Consider the following 21,107-nt stretch of genomic DNA (forward strand, 5'->3'; position numbering starts at 1 on the left):
AGCTTCCTGATAGGAATAGTTAAAAAAGCGTCAAAGGATGTTTTCTATCTTACCAGGTGGAGTTCTACTGTAATTACACAAATACTTAAATGTATCCTTGTGGACAACAAGATGATCCTTGTTTCCCTGGTTGTTGAAAATCATAGGCATGATTACTATTATATTAACATTTTTATACATTTATCATATAGTATTTAATCGATTCTTCGACTTTTTTACAGCTTCAAAAAACGTAGCTAAATTTAATATAACTGATTATTCAATTCATTTATGAAAGAGGTATTGTTCATTAACATTTGCTAGCAATATGTGTTATTACTTCATCCTGTACATGTTTAATTAAGATACTTAGGAAAAATATCATTAATAAATTTCAGTGGCGGACGTGATACGAATGTTTACTGCTAATACACATTTCGAGTACATATGATAAATTTAATTCATGAGGAGTTCTATTTGTACAAGACGTGAGTTGGTATCTCCTGGAATACGATAGGATATCATTCCGGCAAAAGTGATTAATGTACGGGCCTGACGACGTATTTCTTTAACATGCTGGAAATGAAAAAATACATCCATTTCAAGCAATGAAACGAAATCAGCTGTGAAAATATCTTTCATTTTATAATTAACTATAGTCTAACACTTCATACCATATCTCTGCCCCCATCATTTGCTCGAGATGTCAGCAAGGGATTTTGTATACTTCCAGGTCTATAATGTTCAGTTATGAGTGAAAATAAAACATCTTCTTTAGTTCCGATATTGATGTACAGTATAAGTAAAATGGACCCTCGGGCGAACCTGATAGATTCATACTGAGCGTACAGGATATTCATCGTTGCTAACAATACTTGAGGAATATTTCGTTTTATCTAAGAGATAAATTAAGCAGGTACGGCTTTAATATATTGGCGTACCATATATACCTAATCACAAGCTACTACTTGTGTAATAGAGTATCATCTCATCAATTGAACCTCATCAGCAATTTGTTTAAAGGAAGCAACTTTTTGTTCCACAGTATCATCAATCTCTAAAGGTAGTATACCAATTTTCTTAACAACCTAATAAATAAAATACGTATATAATTGTATACACTCAACAATCAGTTATGATTAAAATATACAAATTGCTTGCTTACATCAAGGGCCTGTTCGTAATTATGACCGTGAAATAAGTCGAAGAACAGCATCACATCCAAAAGTATATATAGTGCTTTAAGACGTACTCGACTTGCGAAATGGCCAAGCGATTTGAAGCTGTGTCGAAGATACATAGTTTATGAATGAAAGGGTCATACAAGCCAAAATTTAAATATTTTTCAATATGCATATCACACTTGAGGGTATCATACCGTTGAGCGATAGAAACAGCCAAATCCTGTAACCGAGATCTTGTGTTATCACTGTCATTCGATTTCGGTACGACCTGCAAGTTAATTTAACATTCAAAAGGTAAAATATTATGAACTTAAGTCAAAAAAGTACCAGGATCAGTGTAAAATATCAAAGCATAATACCTGACTAAGAAGTCTGTTAAGAATTTCCAAAACTTTTTCATGATTCTGAAGGCATGCAACAGATTAGATACAGTACATAAGCATGTTTAGATAACTAAAGAGCTACGTAGCAGCAGGTACATCAGCGAACTAGGGCGTTATACCTTTGCTAAGTCATATAACTTAATAGCTTCTTCAAATAGTCCTTTCTTTTCCGACTCAACGGCAACTTTTTCAATAACCGCCTTTGCACCACTTATGTAAAATTTATCTATACAGCCAAGCTAAAAGTTGTAGGATAAGGTTACTGTAATAATAGTGAACATTGCTGGTGAATTTTTCAACTAACTTTTTTACTTCCATCGCTGTTTAAGCTGCCTAGAAGCATATCAAATTCTCTGGTTTCCAAAGCCAATTCGCTTAACGAAGACTCAAAAACATCTTCACCTTGAGGGTTTTTTATTCCTCTAAAAATGTACATTGTAGGAGTCAGTCACTGGTGATCATTCGTTCTCAAATTATATACGTACTTCAATAAATATAGATATTGTAGCGCTTCTCTTGTATTTGTGCCTTCGAATTTTCTTATGTAGGACATTATTAAACGACAAAAATTCAAACGTCGAGAAGGCTGAGGATCCGAAGGTTCTACTGTAACTGAAAGATAGCCAGGCAAATAAAAAACGTTAGTTAGATTTAGTGATTGTATTTATGTAATAAAGTGTCTATCGAAACGCAACGACTTCCACAACTTGAAGGAAAATCACTTTATTACAGTAGTTACGTCTTCTACCAAGGACTAGATTATCTATAGCTACTCTGTCTTCGGAGATAAAATCTCCTACTTATATACAATTGTGTACAGAGTATCTTCTTGACACATAAATCATTATCTACCTTAATAAGGCTAACATCACACCTCTAGCGTACCTGGAGGTGCCAAGCAGTATGACTAATAACTTTTACAATCCGTATTGCAATTACTAATACAAATCCTCACATATTTAATCTCACTCTACGATCTAGCACCTATACAAGTGTATCTATCTTAATTAGCCTAGTAATTACGTCATGCACGATATTCACACATACTGTATATAATCTTAAGCTATATTTGGGCTGCACTACAATTTAATAACGAAGTCTTACGTAATTGTGATTGGGATGACTTAGACAAAGAGAGTATATGGGCTTCATATAATGAGATGGCAAAATGGATACTATGAGTTCGATATCTAGCGATCCTAAATAAAAACTCGATAGCCTGAATATATTTTCAGATATATCGGTTATGCAAAGACATTAATGTTAGGAACAGTGAGCTATGAAAAGATCTTGAATACAATCGAATAAAGAATACTAACATACCGCTTCAAACTGCATTGTAAGAAGAAGCACTCTGAAGTACAGTAACGGTTGTTGATATGCATTAAAGTGAGATTCTCCTGAAGAAAGAAACAGGAAAACCGTATACTATTAGCAGCTAAATTAAATGAACACTGCATAATTATATAAAATGGAGATATACCATAATGATCTATCAGTAACGTTTGCAGTTGAGGAAGTGTAAAAACCTCCTGAGATTGACTGTTGTCTTCGTTTGGTCTAAGTTGACAGAGCTAATATAAAGTGGAGATCGAATTTCGTTACTAAGAAATGACGTGGACAACATTTATGTACGTATTAGATATAGTAATTCCATGCCTTAAGCCAAATATAATCTTCTGTTTTAGTTGCAACTTCAGCGTGACTATCAGTCGGGTCACAACTTCCCACAATACAGTAAACAATTCTACAGCAAAGGTATAATAAGACCAAGGTTACAACTGTAGCAGAACAATGATGACAATTACTAGTAAATTCTATAACTTACAACCGAAGCTAACTTAAGAGAAAATGACTATCATACATTATAATTATATATAAAAGCCAGTACATGATTGTATTATTATTAATTTAAAATCGGTAATTCTTGACAATCTGTTAAAATATCCATTTAAAAGGATAATATCCTTCTATTTGAAAATTGAGCTGACCCAATTATAACTCATAATGTAAATAACAAACCAGCCATAAATATCATACCGTTTGAAGGGGTCAGAGCTATGCCCTTCAGATCTTTTGTACATGAGTTGCACCTTAGTTGCAGATGGCGCAGAAATACTACCAGAGGCAATACCAGAATTTAATATTGATTACAAGCTATTCATGATTTATAAATTTTATTTCAACGGTGTAATACTGTACCTGTGATTAGGGCTATTAGCAAATTCTTCAAGATAATTTGTAATCTCGCCTAGATATTGTCTACAAAATATATTTTATTTAGTACTAGTTAAAATAATGGAATTCTATATCAAGTCAAATATATCTTACAGGTCAGCAGCGTTCAACATCGCTTTTAAGTCTCCGCATCGAATACAATAGTAAATCATAGCCCACACTGGCTTATCATCAACTAGACCGTCCTAAATATTACAATAGTCATCAGCAACGATCATAAAACAAACCCTGGCTAACGTCTTACCTCTAAATTCAAGACAGAATTAGGCATAGTGATATTCAGAAAACTTTTTACGGTATGATAAGTACTCGGGACACCACCTAACTTTGCTTGATGTAAGTTTCCATAAATTGTCTTTTTAACGTAATCTAAATATCTATACAGAAAGTTACATTAAGAGCGATGTAAAGGCCCACTAAAATTTGATCATAAGCTTACCTCCTTTCCAAACAATTTCGTGCCTTATTTATAAACAACATTTGTGATTCTGCTTCATACCTTAGAAAATTAATCCTCGATCAGCACGGAATACTTCTATTACAATAAGTTTACCTACTATTCTAATAGAGGCAACAAGATTCTCTTTACCGTAGTGCTAGCGGATCGATAACCTCAGTGATTTCGATATCGGCTATTTCATAAATTAGATCCCAAATATCTACAATGTTCTATGGAGATAGAGAGCTCGTTAACTGCATGTCTGCATGTTTAAAGAATGCTATTTTGGCTAATATTTACCGCGTCAGCCTCCCTAGAAGCAGCTTCTCGTAATGCCTGAATAAGATTAACTTGCTCTCCATTAATGAGCCTTTCATTGCGAATGTATATCTAAAACAAAATTTTTAGTAATACAATTATTAAAAAGGCCAAACATACAAAATATTTCATATTATTGACATAGAAATCTACCTCCCGTGCATAAGAAAGCTCTATCGCATCCATCACACCTTGTTTTTCAATAATTGCAACGCTACTAGGGCCCTAGCCAATAAATTATAATTATCATATTACTTAGTAATATATAAATCTATCGATAAATATAAAAATTACTAACATCATTGTCGTCAGTTACAGCAATATCTTCTCCGCTACCGATTAGATGATTTAAAATTTTTACTTTCTCTTTTTCCCATTCTGTGACCATATATTGCCATTGATGTTGCTCTGCCATTTCCATTGTCTTAAATATAATGAAAGATTAATGGGCAAAAATTGTACTAAATACTTTATGATTAAACCTAAAATACTATTAATCTCCATGCATGCTTGCGAAAAAGAGTTAACTACATTTAGTTTAGAATTTTTCTCTATAATTAACTTACATTTCGTCTAGCTTCTTCTATAGCAGATAACATAGCATTTTCACGTTCGTTCCTTATGAAGCCCTTGTCAAAAGAATATGTTATAATTATACAACGGAATATTCGTCCAACTAGGTATCTTTGACTTGTCTTAAGCATTTTAGGATCAAGAAATGGTGATAGAATTTGTCATAACTCAATTACCTGAATATCCGAATCACTAATCGGTTCCAGAGGATGCAAGTTAGCGGATGTTGCCAAAATATCAACGTCTTGGTCAAGATCAGTCAAATCGACACCATTAGATCCTAATAGCATAGACCTATCGAGTATCCCAAAAGTAAATGTTTTCCGTTACGAGCAGGATTTCCAAAGACAATTTGTAAATTACGAGGTATAATTTTAATCTGTGTTTCTCTCATATTATATTATAATTATTATCATTTATGGTTATTTTAATAAGTACTTTCACTATCCTTTTAATCGGTATTGAGTTGCAAGAGCAAAATTTTAATTTAAGGTGTAGCAATTAATCATTCATGGGGATGACTTTATTATATAATCGTAGTGTAGCGTACACCATCATAAATTTCATCGTGAGAATCTATACTGTAGTTTGGACAGCAGACTACAGAAAGATAAAAAGCTACTAGCTACACCAACAGCAGTTACGAATTTGGCACTACCATGCTTTATGGACCATAAATAAATTAAATTACGGTACATTTATCAAGAGGTTAGCCAATTTTAGATTTTCCGACCTACAATATTACAGTACTGTCGTGGAGGTATTTGGTCGAAAGGTAAACTGTATTCGTAAGATCAATATTGAAGACAAGAAGGTTAAAATACTATAGAAATTAAAAAAAACCTTTGTACCTGAGTTAACCGCTAAAATGTAGCCATCTGATGTACGCACTATTTAAACGGCAACGTATACATGTGTTTGCATATAATGCTGTGCTACCATAGCCTGTATTCGACAATCTTTCAGTTTATATAGCATAATACGAGAACTTCCAAACGTGGTCGAAAGGCTGATAGTACCGTATCGTGTTCGAATTCATAGTACAGTAGTATACATTTTACGGAATATTAATTTTATAGATCATGAATTCTCGTATTATTCTTACAAGATATGCAATGATCTCGACTCATACCGTACATCATGATAGTTATTGCTCTACTGTACTGTACTCTTGTCTGTACCGTACTATGCACGTATGCCGAACTACGAACTGACAGTTCAAGAAAGCATGGATCTAACTTTGATGAGGACAGGAAGGCTTACGTTAAAACATTACAGTAACTAAACAATAAAAACGAAGTACTGTAGTAGTAAAATTGATATTCTTTCCTTTGATTTTAAGGGCTTGTATAGAGTAATAAATCATTCGATAAATACGATTAAAGGCTCATTATTATTACGCGTAAAATGTTACTATCAGCTATGGAACATGTAGCTTGTACTGGAGCATAGTAAACGACTGTTCGACTTACGCTTTTGCTTTTACATCTTTCATTTCACCGGTAGCATGAATAGTTTTACTCTTCAATTTCTGTACCGTTTCTGAGATTTGTAATAAACTTCGTTCCACCCGAGGCAATTCTAAACCATGTTCTATATCAGCATTCAGCTGTTCGGCATGCTGAACAAGTTCGTCGAACGTAACCGCATTTGTATTCGAAGCCATACTTGATCTTACTTTTTGCCGCCTTTTGACCTTAAATCGGTCTAAAGAGAACTGTTGAACGTTGTCTACAGCTCACGGATATACAGTACATTGCCGTACACAGTATGTAACAGCCATTGGTACTGTATCTCAACAGCGTGCGCAACTCACTCACCGTCAGGTCTATGCGCAACTGTTCAATGGTTCAGTAAAGAACAGTACAGTACAGTACTGTACAGTACACAATACAGTACAGTACTATATTGTATTTACTGTACTGTACACTGTACCGTACAGTACAGTACAATATTTGTACTGTACAGTATGCTGTACTGCACGCTTGATAAGACGTGAAATGATGATTCACAGAGCTGCTAAAGATTTAGATATCTGTAAACTTACCTAATATTCTGTTTTCAGTATATTATATTTTATATTATGTATATATAACATGTACAATGGTAGAATATACTCGTATATTACTGTCGTCTTTTGTACTATTTACGATGAGATCACTTCTCCTAAGTTATTAACTTTACTTTATTTCTCATAGTAATCCGTAGATACCTAAAATCTGTTTACGCTAAACTTGTTTACTTGTCAAAAGGGTAAGAGAATGCTATATAAATGAGCGCATCTCTTACCCTAGGCATCTTTCCCGTAGGTCCCTCCGACTATGCGCTATGTGCTTTGGATTTTAAATAGACGTAGTTATTCAATTTCTTCTCGACTCTGTTCTCCGAGTTTGAACCCTTGTTGCAATTGCTGCCTTGGGACAATTACGTACGGGAGACTAAAATAGTGCAATAAAAGCTCTTTTAAAGGGGTCTAGGGTCCACCAGGTCCCCAATTAAAATTTTCGTAGATTTTTATATTTCCTAATCTATAAATTAAGACTTAAGTTAAAATAAAATGATTGAAATAATAGATGGTATACTCGTACTCTATTAAATTTAGATAAGCATAGTATGGAGTATCTTACTTTTAGAAAATACAGTACGCATACTGCGTACATTCGTTCGACGCAAAAACTAGGTGCGTATACGTAATTACGAATATGCTGTACAATGTATCAGTCAATCCATCCAAAATATCTCATATATTATATGGTAAGGCAATATCTTTGATTTTATTATTCTCAATCCATCATCAAGAATAAAAAATACGAGTTTATAAATTAACATGCGGTTATTTTTACTAGATCTTTATATTGTAGGACAAATCAGTTAATTCGCATAAATGCACATATCCATTTACATCAATCAGTGATAAATATATTGTAATACTCGTATAGATTACTTTATCAGTACGCCATACATCTCAATGTTTGGTATACCGTAGGCTACGGTAAATTATTAATTTAAGCTGTAAAACTAACATTTGGAAATACTGTATGTATAAATGTCGAATGTATGTTTTTGTATATAAAAGTTAAGTTCTGTGCTTATTTATGGACTCATAACCAGTATGGTTACGGACCTACCTTAACATCATACGAATTCATAGTGACTAAATATGAAGCTAGACATTAGCTGTCTAAGATCTGATGTACGATTTAAGCTGTATTGTGTGTATACCTGACAGATCTAACTTGGCAACGGCTAAACTTTTTTAACAGCAAAAGTATTGCTGTTAACCCTTATTGACTATCTATCATTCACACTTTGATATTTTTCATACAGCTTACTATAATTGAAAATAGTTGGTTATAAAGTGCAGATCTGTTTGTGTTGACGATATCATGGGCTAAATTTATCAAGCACTATATAGCATAAATACCAGTAAAAGTGTTGATATTACTCAATTTCTAAATCAAATACTGCACTCTCATCAACTACTTGTTGCGATGTAATATACAGTATAATAAATAAATATATTTACAGTTTATAAGCCGTAAAGTGTCAGTCTTAATTGATAAGCTTGCCTAATGAATACTGGGCAAACATTAAGAACAATTTCATACAAACTAAGGAAAACTTTCTAAATAGTAGCTTTAGAAGACGACCTCTACAATGTTTTAATTGTGTGACTAGAAATAACATATTTTTATTTCTTTTATGTCAATTATAGAACTATAGTTATAATGGTCGTTTGATAAGAAACGATTTATAAGAACATACTATTTCGTGATATGCCATGAAATGACGACGAGCACATAATGTTATTAAGAGAAGTACTTAATTAAATTTTAGAGAGATTATAGAGGAATAATTAACAAATAAGCAACGAAGAATTGCGTCTTAACATAAATACAGTAAACATTGAATATATGTAAATAGAATGCTACTAATGGGTTACGGTTTTATACTTCATTTGGCATTACTTTATCAGTAATAAGTAAATAGCTCCAGAGCAGAAATATATTTAAGAGCCTCCATACAAAGTAAATATATTTACCAATACAATACATAGCAAGCGTGTATAAGCAGTGACCGAAGATCATTATGTCCGAATAGTACGAAAATAATATCGCCAATTTCGAAGGGTAGGCTAGCTACACTAATACTGAAAAGTACAGTATATTATTCAAAATTAGGTCAATTTTTTTACCCATTTGAAGTTTTATATATTTACATCTGTAAAGCAATAAATTATTTGATTCATTTCTAGTCAAACTCGAATACGATATATTAGTATATCTTAGTTTTCTGCAGCTGTTTCTGTCTTAGACTTCTTTCACAGCAACCAGAAAATGTCCTATTAATTTATAAAATTTCCTTCCATTAAACGTTAAGATCGCCAGTCCTATGTATCAGGGATTACAGAAATCAAATATGTATAGCTGAAAGGGTAAAACCGTAATATCTTTTGATAAACCTATAGCTCACCATTTCTGACTAATATAAACCGGGCGATAATCGTCCAGATTAACGTCTATTACCCAAGCTTCGGTGTATCTTACATCAATATATTCCAGATTGGGTAATTTTGCCTGATAAGATTTATATACGTCCATTATTATCTATTACACGAATACTTTTTAAAACATTTTAACATATCAAGCTAACACAAGGCATAAAAGTATTTACCATTAGATTTTCAAATCCTAATGTGGTCAATTTAGTGCTATTAAGATTCAGTATTTTAAGAGATTTCATTGCTAGTATTGGAAATGTGATATTTAATTAAAGTTAATCAGTTATTCTTAATTTTACTGCTAATGTTTTAAGAAGGTCTATCTTATCTATGTAGCCACGAATGAAATAACTAAAACCATACACGTTAATGCTTCTATTCCTTTGTCTGTTGCCGGTGTTTCGCATAAGTTTAAAGATTCTAGGTTGTCTAAATTCTCACAAAGTATCTTCAATCCTTTATCCCCAAACTATCGATGCAAATAACAAAGTAATGTGTTCAATGCTAGATGTAATAAGTGATATTGTGCACAATTGCAGGCTTTTTAAAGCTCACGATAACAGGAATCTATTATAGTCTATGGTAATTAATTAAGGTAATCGTCCTTACTTGGGTTGACCATAAATTTAAATGTGTAAGTCTGCGAAGTTTAATTAATTGTTCGGCACAAGCACTGGTTACGTGAGTGAATGCCAACGATAATGTTTTTAGGTTATTGTATTCTCCGGTTGCCAAGATATCGGCTAGATCTTTATCCTGGAAATTAATTAATCACATATTTAACGTTGATATAGTATCAATTGTAATCAATTTGTATAGCATGTCTGAATAAACTATATTTCAATTACGCAGGTAAGAAGTACATTTTTACAGCACCCACTTACTGTAGATTTTGCAGGAACAGTTAAATGCAGATATCCTCCTTTTTGTTGCTAAGGAAAAGAAAATAAAGTTAGAAAGTGCAATTAATAATGTACTTCAAGATCATCTAAATGATTACCATTCTTGAAAGCTCTGCCTTTCTTTCATACATCATTTCTAACTCGTGACGACTAGCTTCTGTACTTTGAAGACTAGAGATGATTTCTTCGTAGCGTGGATCAGTTTCAGGAATTACATCTCTCTCCAATATAAAGATTACGGTCTTCACAAATTTAAAATTGCGTTAGTTTTAGAAGACGAAAGTAATTAACTGCAGGAATTGTTGCAATACTTACCTTAATCATTTGCAAATTGCCGCGTTTGCAAATAGCAATCATAGGAGTGATAAATTCTAAGAAATTTCGAAGCGATGGCTTATCTCTACAACAGCAACTGATAAGCTTGCATATCTAGATGATAAAAAGAAGATAAAATAGCGGATTAAAAATTTATTGAACACAAAAATTATAGTAAGAATATGAGCAAAATTTCATACCATAGCAGCAAATAAGTCCCCATCATCACGACAAGCAAGATTATCCGGTGCAAATAGATGAATCCAACCACGTCTGCCTTCGCGAACATTTAAGACAGCCTTATGTACCTGCAAATATTACGAGTACAAACGAGTTGAAAGTTACTTCTAGTCTTTGGTGATAGGTTAATTAAATAGCACAATATCATTGCAGATAATAAAGTGATCATACTCTTACTTCGCATCTGTCATCTTTAACACATATCCGTAATAGTCTCTCTAAACAACTAACAATGGTAAATTTATAGCCAATTAGGTTTCGAATTTGTTTGCAAAGTTCTAAATATCATATAAACTTATGTTAATGCTACCTTAAAAATCGATCATGATGCAGGGCCCTATATAATAACAGAATAGTAAGATTAAATACACATTTGTAATATATACAGTACTTAACTGTCGTAAGATATCCTGCGAAATATTACTAAACCAAATCAGCTAGAATGACAAAAAATTGATTTTTTCTACTTTTGTATGATTACGTAACTTACTTTTCAGGTATTGGGATTGGCTGTAAGATGGCTACAATATGCGGTAACCAATCGTTGTATTGGAATCTATAAAAGGTATAAATTTAGTATGAATTTAGTCTGTGAATATCAAAAATGGGTCTTAAAGAATACATTTTATATAAGTTTTATTTCAATACTTACATTAAATCTAACAGAGTAATATAGGTATCCAAATAACGCTCTTTAGAAGCATTATCACTGAGAATAATTAATAATCGTAAATATAAAGTTAGATTTCTTAGTTTTTGCTGCTAATAATCGATAAACTATATAAAAATAGTACAGTAATTACATTTCTTCGGCTTTGGTTTGAAAGATTTTATAAATAGCTGCTAATGAAAGACATGCTAGGTTAGGAAGAACACGCGGATGCGGGCATATTTCGCTAATTTCGTGCACTCTATTCGATGTAAATTTAGAATTAGGATTATTACTCTCTTATCTTCTACAGTTATGTATTTGATTGACAGCTTTTAAGCTATAATGCTCACGATTCAATAAATGTCTGCAATGAGTAATCATTCGACTCTTGACAACTTAGAGCAAATATAAAATCTTGCAGAAAGGATCGATAATATGGGTATTTGCCATAATCCTGTTTATCGTAGGAGGTAAGAAAGTGTTACCAATATATTAATTTAACAAACATATTCCAATTAAATTACACAATTCCTATACATACCAAGTTTTTCTTTAAAAGTATCACAACTGAGGGTTCAAATGCGTCTATTAGGTAGCTTGGACAAGGAGAACGTTGACATAACTAAAATTTGAAAGAATTGTTACAAATTTTAAGCTGAGAAGATAATTCTAATTCTAGCATGGTACTTCTCAAAGCTTTAATAATAATATGGTAATTATTAATCGATAATCATTACGATAAGTATCTGGGTATAGATTAGCAGACCTGATGAAACATTTGACAGATTACTTCTGTAGGAGCAACTCTTTCCGTAAGGGGCGAGATAGACTGTGCGATAGAACAAAGTTATCGGTGTTAGTAATCACCTTCGCTAACTAGTTTCAATCTTAGTATATTATTACAAAAACGACTTAGTATAATATTAAACATCTTTTACCAAGCATAATTTCTCTTTCATACTATGAGATAACTTATTTCCGCGCTATTCAATAACAAAAGTTACGTGATTTTGTTTAAGTGCTTAGAAGCAAGAATAATTTGATCGATTTCAATTAAAAATACTTACTTGCATTAGTAACATTGAAACAGCATCAATGGGTTCAGAGTATATGCTATCTTCCATAGGAGCTTTAAGCGCTATAGAGACGATATTCTATAAAATAACGTAATTGTCTATTATGTTCTCATCCTTAACATACAGTATAGTACTGCAAGCCATATCCAAGTAGCTAAAGCATAGGTAATTGTCTTTAAGCTTCTAGGAGTTACTGAGTACAGCATATTTACGGTTTTTATCGCATACTAATAGTTACTGTAGCTAGCTAACATAATAATACTAACCAGTACTTCCTTTATGATCGTGACGGGGTCTTCACAGGTATTGATAATGAATTTAAACCTTTTCATTGCGATCTATAAATCAAATCATCAAGTTTGATATTAAAATGATATAAGTATAAAATGGATTTCTTCATCTTTTCAAACATGCGAGCATATATAATTTTCTTGGAGGATAATTACACATCAGTCTTATCGAGTACTATCATCTCACTCTAAATATTTTAAATGCTTTGCACCTATGAATATTAGAAATTTTATAGCCGTTTAATAAAAAGATTTGCTATAAAACAATACCCTCCATTTGATCGAGATTAACCATTGTTGTTGTAAATCGAGTCTCGGAACCTTGTATATCGAGAGAAGATAAAATTTAAATTTTTGACATTTAAACCAATTTAAACTAGTGAGTGATATTCACTCTGGTAAGTTGCTCTTAACTTACTTGCAACAGGACAGCTTCGCGGCCAAGCCACAAACGGATACAATATCGTTGTCTTGTATCCCAAGAAGATATAGCACTAACACTCTCAATGTCCTCATACAAAATTCTTCCGGCCATATAACCCGAAGGCTAATATTAATGAAATAAAGAAATTAAGATAACTTTATGTTACGATTTAAACTCAATTTTTGTTAGAGAAGTATTAAACTGGCCTAACTAACTTTAAAAGTAGCCATGTCAGATTTTTGCTATGAACAATCAAAACCGAAAGTAAAGCATTCTTTCCCAGTTATTAAGTGAAATCACCGTGACTGTCGTAGTAGGTATACGATAGGAGTATAGTCATTTATTAATTCTTATACTAGCTAGGGCTGATATGAGAACAGTAGTATCATGATTTACCGATTATAATTTACTGATTGTACTGGTATATCTCAGGATTAACAGTAAGCGAGTAACTGTGGTGTGTGTTATGGATTGTATAATGCACCATAGCTCGGTATTGTATGTAAGTATATACATGTAATATTCTATTGTACATTGCATATATGAATTTAGTATATCTTTACGTTTGTTTTCAGATGAAATTAATTGCTACTTACAATAGATTGTCATTATCACTATGTAAAATCACGAAATGGCAACATATAGTGAAGGTATTGACGTAATATAAAAAGGTATGAATCTAATCATTTAATAGTATCTTAAATTTGATCGCAGTCTATATTACGGGGTGATATTAAAAAAGTAGAGTTGTCTTGTTAGACTATCGGTTAAAAGTCTTTGCATCGGCGTAAGCGATTTACTTACTTAGTTTGATTAATTTAAAATTACAGTAAAACTACACGGTACGTCTTTGGATACGTTTTGCAAGTTAATTGTTATGGAGAAAACAGCTGTCAATTTATTCAATTGAGGCATTGTTTGCTAAAAACAAACTCATACCTATAGCAGTTCAATCAGATGTCAATAAATAACCTACTAAAAATTTCCTTTCAAGTTATCAGATATTATAACTTTTTACGTTTATGTATCTATATTGCGATATTCTGTTTGTTAGCGAAATATGCGTGAGTAGTATGACTAAGTGAGAATAAAGCAACCATATAAAGTATTCTCAACAAAAATTGTTAAAGCAGCATTTTAAATAGATCGATCTATCAAAATTAATTTTAAGTTACTTCATCATCTCATACTCATATTTAAGTGTAATATACCACATGCGCCAATTAATCTGAGATAGATAACATTTTATTCTTTCCATTAATATTGTAAACACTTCCTTATTTAATAACCATGTTAACGTCAACATCGGTAGAAGGAAAGATTAATGCAGTGTTAGATAGTTATGCAAAGGTATAGCTATTCTTATTTTGTCACAAAAACTACATAAGTATCATCAATGAATGGGCCCTTTAATACCGATAGGATAGGCGGTAACTACTTATTGTAGACAATACACAATGCATCAGTCTATCACAAAATAAAGACGCCTATTGTCTCAAAATTACATAGCTCATTTTCAATTACGATTTATAATATTTTTAAAAGTCATCTTTGTGTACCGATACTTTAGTATTTATTAGTTTCAATTTTTGTTGTGCAAACGAAAAGCGAGTAAAGAATGATTTTTTTTCTAAGGTTTGATATTAAGCAAAGTATTGTGATAATATATTATTTTAATGATTATACCCGAATAAAAAAAGGTAAATGCGCAGAACTACAGTATAAATTAGAGAAATGATTAAAACAGGAGAAGTGAAAAAAGATTTCATTTTAACTTATTGACAAAGTTGCTTTTCTAATGATTTTATCAATTTCTTTCGTCATAAAATAAGCAGAAATGCGTACTAAGCGCTGATAATTCTGCTTACATTAATATTCTGACTGGTTGCCATTATCACTACTTTAAAACATAATGCTATCACTTATAAATATTCGTTCTTTCTTCCCAATTAATATCTTGACTTAAGGAATCTTTTATAATTTACTATTGCATATTAGCAAATGACGATATAATTAACTACAAAAATTAAAAACTTTAGTCTATTAAGCCCAAATTGTAAAGAGTAAAAGATGAAGCAGGACTAGTCTTTGATGTGATATACGTATATTTCGTTAGCTATTCCCATCACGCACACTATGTCAATCCGAGTAACTTAATAAAGAATAAAAGAATCAACCCAAAGGACAACTTAGAGAAGGTTGACAAAAACTATCAATAGCATTTTTGTAATATAAATTGTGATGATTTTTCTATGCCATTACAGACATCAGACAATAACTTATCAATTTCACAAATAAATTTAACATTAGCTTCCAAAATAGTAAAATTTTAGTAAATACATCCTATAAAGTAAAATATTTATTGCAAGCGAAGTTAAAGATAAATTGAAAGTTTGATAGTATGCTGTATAGTTCAAGTAACGAAACTGAAACTATAAAATAAGGCCATAAAGATCGCCTATAATGTAAACGTTGAGGGCAATATTATAGCTGATAGCTAGGATTTGAAATTTTATAATGAATAGTTTTTGTTAATGGAAACGTTCATTTAAGTAAAGTAACTTAATTTTTCTAATTGGAAGTATATTGTCAGCTTTATGAATATTTGTAATTGAGTCAAATTCAAATCAATTATCTGATATCTATGAAATTATATTACGTGCGATTAAAAGTGATTCGCAGTGCCCTAGAGGAGAAGCCTGAAGGTAAAAAGTTCAGCACTTGACTTATTTGTGGGCAGGTCTATGTTTCATCTAATATCATAGGTATGTGCATGTGCATATTGATTATCTGCTATGTGAAACTACTTTAAGGCTATTAAGTTGATTTAACAGTAGAAGTACTGTTTTCAAATACAGTAGATAATTTAAGCGCGACAAAAATTTTTAACCTTTGCTTTTAATATGGCATCATGTAGTAGTAAAAGCGAGTTCATTTCACTTGCTATGATAGCGTTGTCTGCTTTACATAATATCAGAAATTTTTCGGGCTAGTTGTTGAAGATTATTTTATAATTCTTTATTCCAATCTAGTAAAGTAAACTCGGGGCAAATATGTGCCTTAATTACAATAGAAAGGCTGCCTTTCATATTATAATCATCTTGATACATGAAACTAAACTGAAACAACAGTAATATCATTAAAATTTTTGCAATTTTTTGCCGCAAAGTGATAAGATTAAAATCAAAGAAATTGTAAAAAATTTCGTAAAATTGGTAATTTATACATTCGATAGTTTTATCTCTTGTAGTGCGTAAAGTATTTCCATCAGATTTTATGCAGTGCTTAGTTTTCCAGTGAAACGAATTGTTATAATTAATCATTCTGGTGCATTTACTGAAAAGGCTTACATTTCGAACATGTCAGAAAGATTCCGTAGCTCATTTAACAAGTAAAAGAAAGTTATTAAATTTTCCTGCGTAATTTCGCATGGGCTATGCAAGCTCCAGACTTCAGTGATGTCTAGGATAAAGCTATCAATTGATATTACAGCTTTAGAAGATTTTTCGAACACGTATTTCAGTACCAGAGATTAAGTCATGCGAGGTCATTTTAAACAGGGGTCAAAAGTTCTTTAATAGAATTTAAACCAAGTGAATCTATTACCCAAAATCACTTAATTATAAAATTTTTTAAAGCGTATGGCCCACTTACATATGATTTGGATATCACATAATGAGACAAGAACTTCATATAATTTATATACTGTGATATCTGTCCTCATTTTTTATCAAATCTTTGTTACCTAAGAGCTATTCCTGATAGAAGCTGGTGACCGTAGTAAATTACAAATGACATATAACAGAATCAATTAAAAAAAATGCGGAAGGAGACATAAGGAGCAGAAAACTTTCAGCTTGACATAAAAAATTATCGTTGATGCGCATTCTAGTATTGCTAGTAACGAAAAATTTGAAGCGATGTAAATAAAAATATATGAACATGGGGCCTATTGAATCGAGATATATATTCAAAGTAAAATACAATTTAATATGAAAGATAGGCTAGCACTACTACTTTTATTACTTACTTTAGATGAGATAATACAGCTATCCATAAGCAGTAGATGATGTTTTTCCCATCGACGTATAAGATTAGCCTTTAGTAATAGCTTTCCAGTTAAGGTGTCGGGATGTTGTATTCGGTATAATAAAACCGTATTTTCTCTTATAAGGGTGTATTTCATCTTGCTTCCTTTTAACTTGAAACGGGTGATTTATGAGCATCGAATAACAACCAAATTTAAGATACGTTTAAGGCGAATGCTGTACTTTCGAGTCGGTAACTCCTAAAGCCAAAGAGACAATTAAAATATTTGATAAAAGCTTCGCTGCAATGTAATTACCGAACTTTAGTCTGGAATAAATTGATGTCACAGCCCCACCATAGCAACCGTCGTTGCTATAGAAGACTATTGTTAGCAAAGACGTCATTCCTTATTATATTCTTAGACAAATGTTTCCACACAGCGCTATTAAAATTCCACAAGATTTTTAATGTATTGCCTGCAATAGCTGAAATTAGTTAACTATGACGAAACTGTCATAACTTTAATAGTTCTTAATTGCAGGAATCAAATTAAAAAATATGATGGCCTTCTATTAAAGGAGATTTCACTATAAATGATATTACTTTTAAGAATTTTTTGTCTATTGCATAATTTCGTGAGAAACAAATTTTAAAGTTCGGACAATACATATACTTGAACACCCGCTATTCTAAAAAAACACGTATGTACACATAGTTTTATTATAAATGCAATAACTTAAATGAAAAGGTGAGAACAAAAAATATAAATGAGTAAGATGTAATGATTCCTATTGTAATTCATTATGGTGACAATTATGGAATGATCTATCCAGCCACTGTATCAGTATTACTACTGACTTACTGTACAAGTATAATTCTGTTAGCAAAGGGAACATACATGTATGACAGCAGTTCAGTAAGATGTATTTCCAACTCTTGCTAACCTACATTTTTCATCAACTTGAAATTGAAGTTTTTGGAGTCATCCTAACAACCGACTTACATCTTGTTATGAAAATAAACATTGACTGGAAAAGAAACTAATTTGCACCAATCTGACTGAAACAACAATCTAGAACGTAGTCCGTTTATTAGTCAATATGGAGTATCGTATTGAATCGTATTCTTACCTTATATAAATAGTAATACACGGCAAATTAAAATTTTTAATACATATACATTTTTCGCTTCAAAATTCTGATTAATGGAAATGTATTAGCAGGATTATAATAAAAAAGTTTATCTTGTAGCTCATACTACTTAGAAACATAGTTAGATAAGTAGCTAGTCTGATGTTCCTCCTAGCACCGTAGGATAGAACTTTATAAATTTTAGAATAAAGTAACCACATCAGAAGTTGATGGCAGTAAATAATTTCGACTGCGTCACGGGCACACTTATTACATTGTAGTGTAGCCATTACCTATATATTTCCGATTTATTAAGTGATATACCGTACAATGAATGTTGCCATTATAGAAATTATACTTTACAGCAAGTTTCTAATGCGAAACATACTTCATTACAATATTAAAAGTGGGCGGTGCCATTAAAAATTGTTAGCATACTGAGTACAGTACCGGGAACTAATCGCGAATATTCAAAGACCGCTGAAAATAAAATAAAGCTACTTTATTTCAGGGATGGCCGAATACGTACATTAATAATAATTATAATATGAATGAGCGCGGACCGGTAAAACTTTTCTTCAGTTTTATTTGTTCTACGTTATCATTCTGAACTCATCCCTTTATTTATTTAGACAATTACTGCTTGTATGAATATGTGAATCATTTTATCTAACAAGAAATGTCGTGAAGGGAAGAATAATTATAATTACAGTATACCAGAAAATCACTCATCTATTTAAGCTATAGCTCCATAATGAAACGGCAGTATTACGAATAAATTCAGAATTTCGATCAGTTCAGTTTGCGATTGATAAAATATTTATATACTAGTCGTCAGTGTAAATTAAATCACCCAAAATTGGTCTCCAGTGACGATTGTTTTATGCTGTGTAGATTATGCTATTTTACCAAATCATACCGTGAATTGCAGTACCTGTAGCATTAAGTGCATTTGTTTTGTATCTGTGTAACTGACTGAAATTAAGAATAGAAGCTTAAGCAATTCGTGATTTACTGGAAAGCTGACATATTCAGAATTTGTTACGGTAATTTTTAAATTGTCTCATTAATTAATACCATCAAATGCTAATGCCATCAATTGTTCAAAATAAAAATCCTAAATTTTCACACAGGAGAAAAATAAAATGAGACGAAATATCGGTACTTTTGTGTGCGAAATCTAGCGTAATTAATTTTACTAACTTTAAATTGTATATATAATTGTATAGGGTTAAATAAATTGCAGTTTTGTACCGTACCTAGCTATTCAGTATGATATAAAATACATTGTAAGGGTAGGTATTCGATATCCAATCCATACCTCTATAGTCCAGTCTTCGACGAAGAGGCCATATAATACATACGCGTACAGTAGACACATCGCTAATAAGAATTCTAACCTACTGTACAGTACGCCGTAACAACATTGTGAATTGGTATTAATGACTTTACAGTATTTTATATACGAATGCCGTTATTTCTATTACTGATCTGATATATTCAGATATCTCTCATCAATCGTTCAATACACTACAAATTCCTGTTCAACAGAGATCATATTGTGCAGGATAATATGACATAAAACTCGTTTATGATCTTCGGTTACAATACTGTATTAAATCATTGCTCTCGTCTTTACTATTGAATTTGCAGTCCATTTCGCCAAGCATCGGACCGCTGCATATACGTTACAAAAGGAGCATTTGTAATTGGTAGTAAGCGTATAGTATACTCGTATACCTGTATTTTGGAATAACTATTCATTAAATCTCTATCTAAAAACGGGAATGCCGCAGTGGGACTGTATGAACATGTACTTACAGTAGGTACAATTGAAATACACGGTTAGATTAGAAAAGAATAAGATAGTTAATAGTTTTAATTCTCCAAATCTCTGGAATAATTTGCCACAAGAACTGAATATATATGGTTAAAAATGAAATATTGTTGCTGTATTTTCCTTTGTAGGATTTCTTATACCGAATAATGTTTGCAATCACGATTCTACATAGTGCTTTTCATGAGCTTATAACAAGTCAAACTTTCATAAAATAAAGATGACTTCTCTGCAAATAAGTATACATGTATTTTACTAAAAGATTGTAGTACCGCTGGAATGCTAAGTATTTTTTTGCAATACGGAACTTTTAAAACGGCGAAGTTTTATTAAAAACACTTATTGGATTGTGAAAACTACTGAGTAGAGTAAGGGTTGCTGTGGTACTCGGCCAGTGGCAGCTGGCAGATGCACAAACTACTAGTAGTCCCTGTCGGATATTGTAAAATGAAATAATATTCTGTATAATGTATATACATACGTATAGTGATGAAACTCCGGTGCCAATGTATAACATTATGGCACTATTCAATTATGAATTGAAAATTGAAAATACGCTCTTGTAGAGAAATATTTAATGGACGGTATATGAAGTTA

At 31.9% G+C, this 21,107-nt stretch overlaps 2 protein-coding genes across 2 annotated transcripts; both read right to left on the minus strand.

The window, feature by feature from the left end:
* Nucleotides 1-435: 435 nt before the first annotated feature.
* TRIADDRAFT_49781 (uncharacterized protein) lies at nt 436-6,780 on the minus strand (the record flags this gene model as incomplete). The annotated part of the gene is made up of 27 exons (XM_002108948.1): nt 436-555; nt 654-714; nt 805-875; nt 981-1,067; nt 1,145-1,262; nt 1,358-1,431; nt 1,523-1,567; nt 1,666-1,785; nt 1,851-1,968; nt 2,032-2,152; nt 2,651-2,765; nt 2,870-2,946; nt 3,030-3,106; nt 3,182-3,293; nt 3,378-3,382; nt 3,587-3,664; nt 3,749-3,808; nt 3,878-3,969; nt 4,029-4,161; nt 4,224-4,283; nt 4,374-4,453; nt 4,524-4,613; nt 4,695-4,766; nt 4,840-4,965; nt 5,108-5,170; nt 5,291-5,408; nt 6,587-6,780. 27 exons carry the CDS (start codon nt 6,778-6,780, stop codon nt 436-438), a joined length of 2,487 nt encoding a protein of 828 aa, XP_002108984.1.
* A 2,609-nt stretch (nt 6,781-9,389) lies between these two features.
* On the minus strand, nt 9,390-13,744 carry TRIADDRAFT_52529 (uncharacterized protein; the record flags this gene model as incomplete). Its single annotated transcript, XM_002108949.1, has 19 exons — nt 9,390-9,456; nt 9,588-9,691; nt 10,225-10,371; nt 10,500-10,547; nt 10,616-10,759; nt 10,833-10,946; nt 11,033-11,140; nt 11,250-11,298; nt 11,563-11,628; nt 11,725-11,781; nt 11,876-11,983; nt 12,075-12,178; nt 12,266-12,346; nt 12,491-12,553; nt 12,792-12,878; nt 13,067-13,138; nt 13,361-13,411; nt 13,509-13,637; nt 13,730-13,744. The coding sequence occupies 19 exons, from the start codon at nt 13,742-13,744 to the stop codon at nt 9,390-9,392; spliced, it is 1,614 nt and encodes a 537-aa protein (XP_002108985.1).
* Nucleotides 13,745-21,107: the final 7,363 nt, after the last annotated feature.

This window comes from Trichoplax adhaerens, genomic scaffold (genome assembly GCF_000150275.1).
Source record: "Trichoplax adhaerens TRIADscaffold_1 genomic scaffold, whole genome shotgun sequence".
Taxonomy (NCBI): Eukaryota; Metazoa; Placozoa; class Uniplacotomia; order Trichoplacea; family Trichoplacidae; genus Trichoplax; species Trichoplax adhaerens.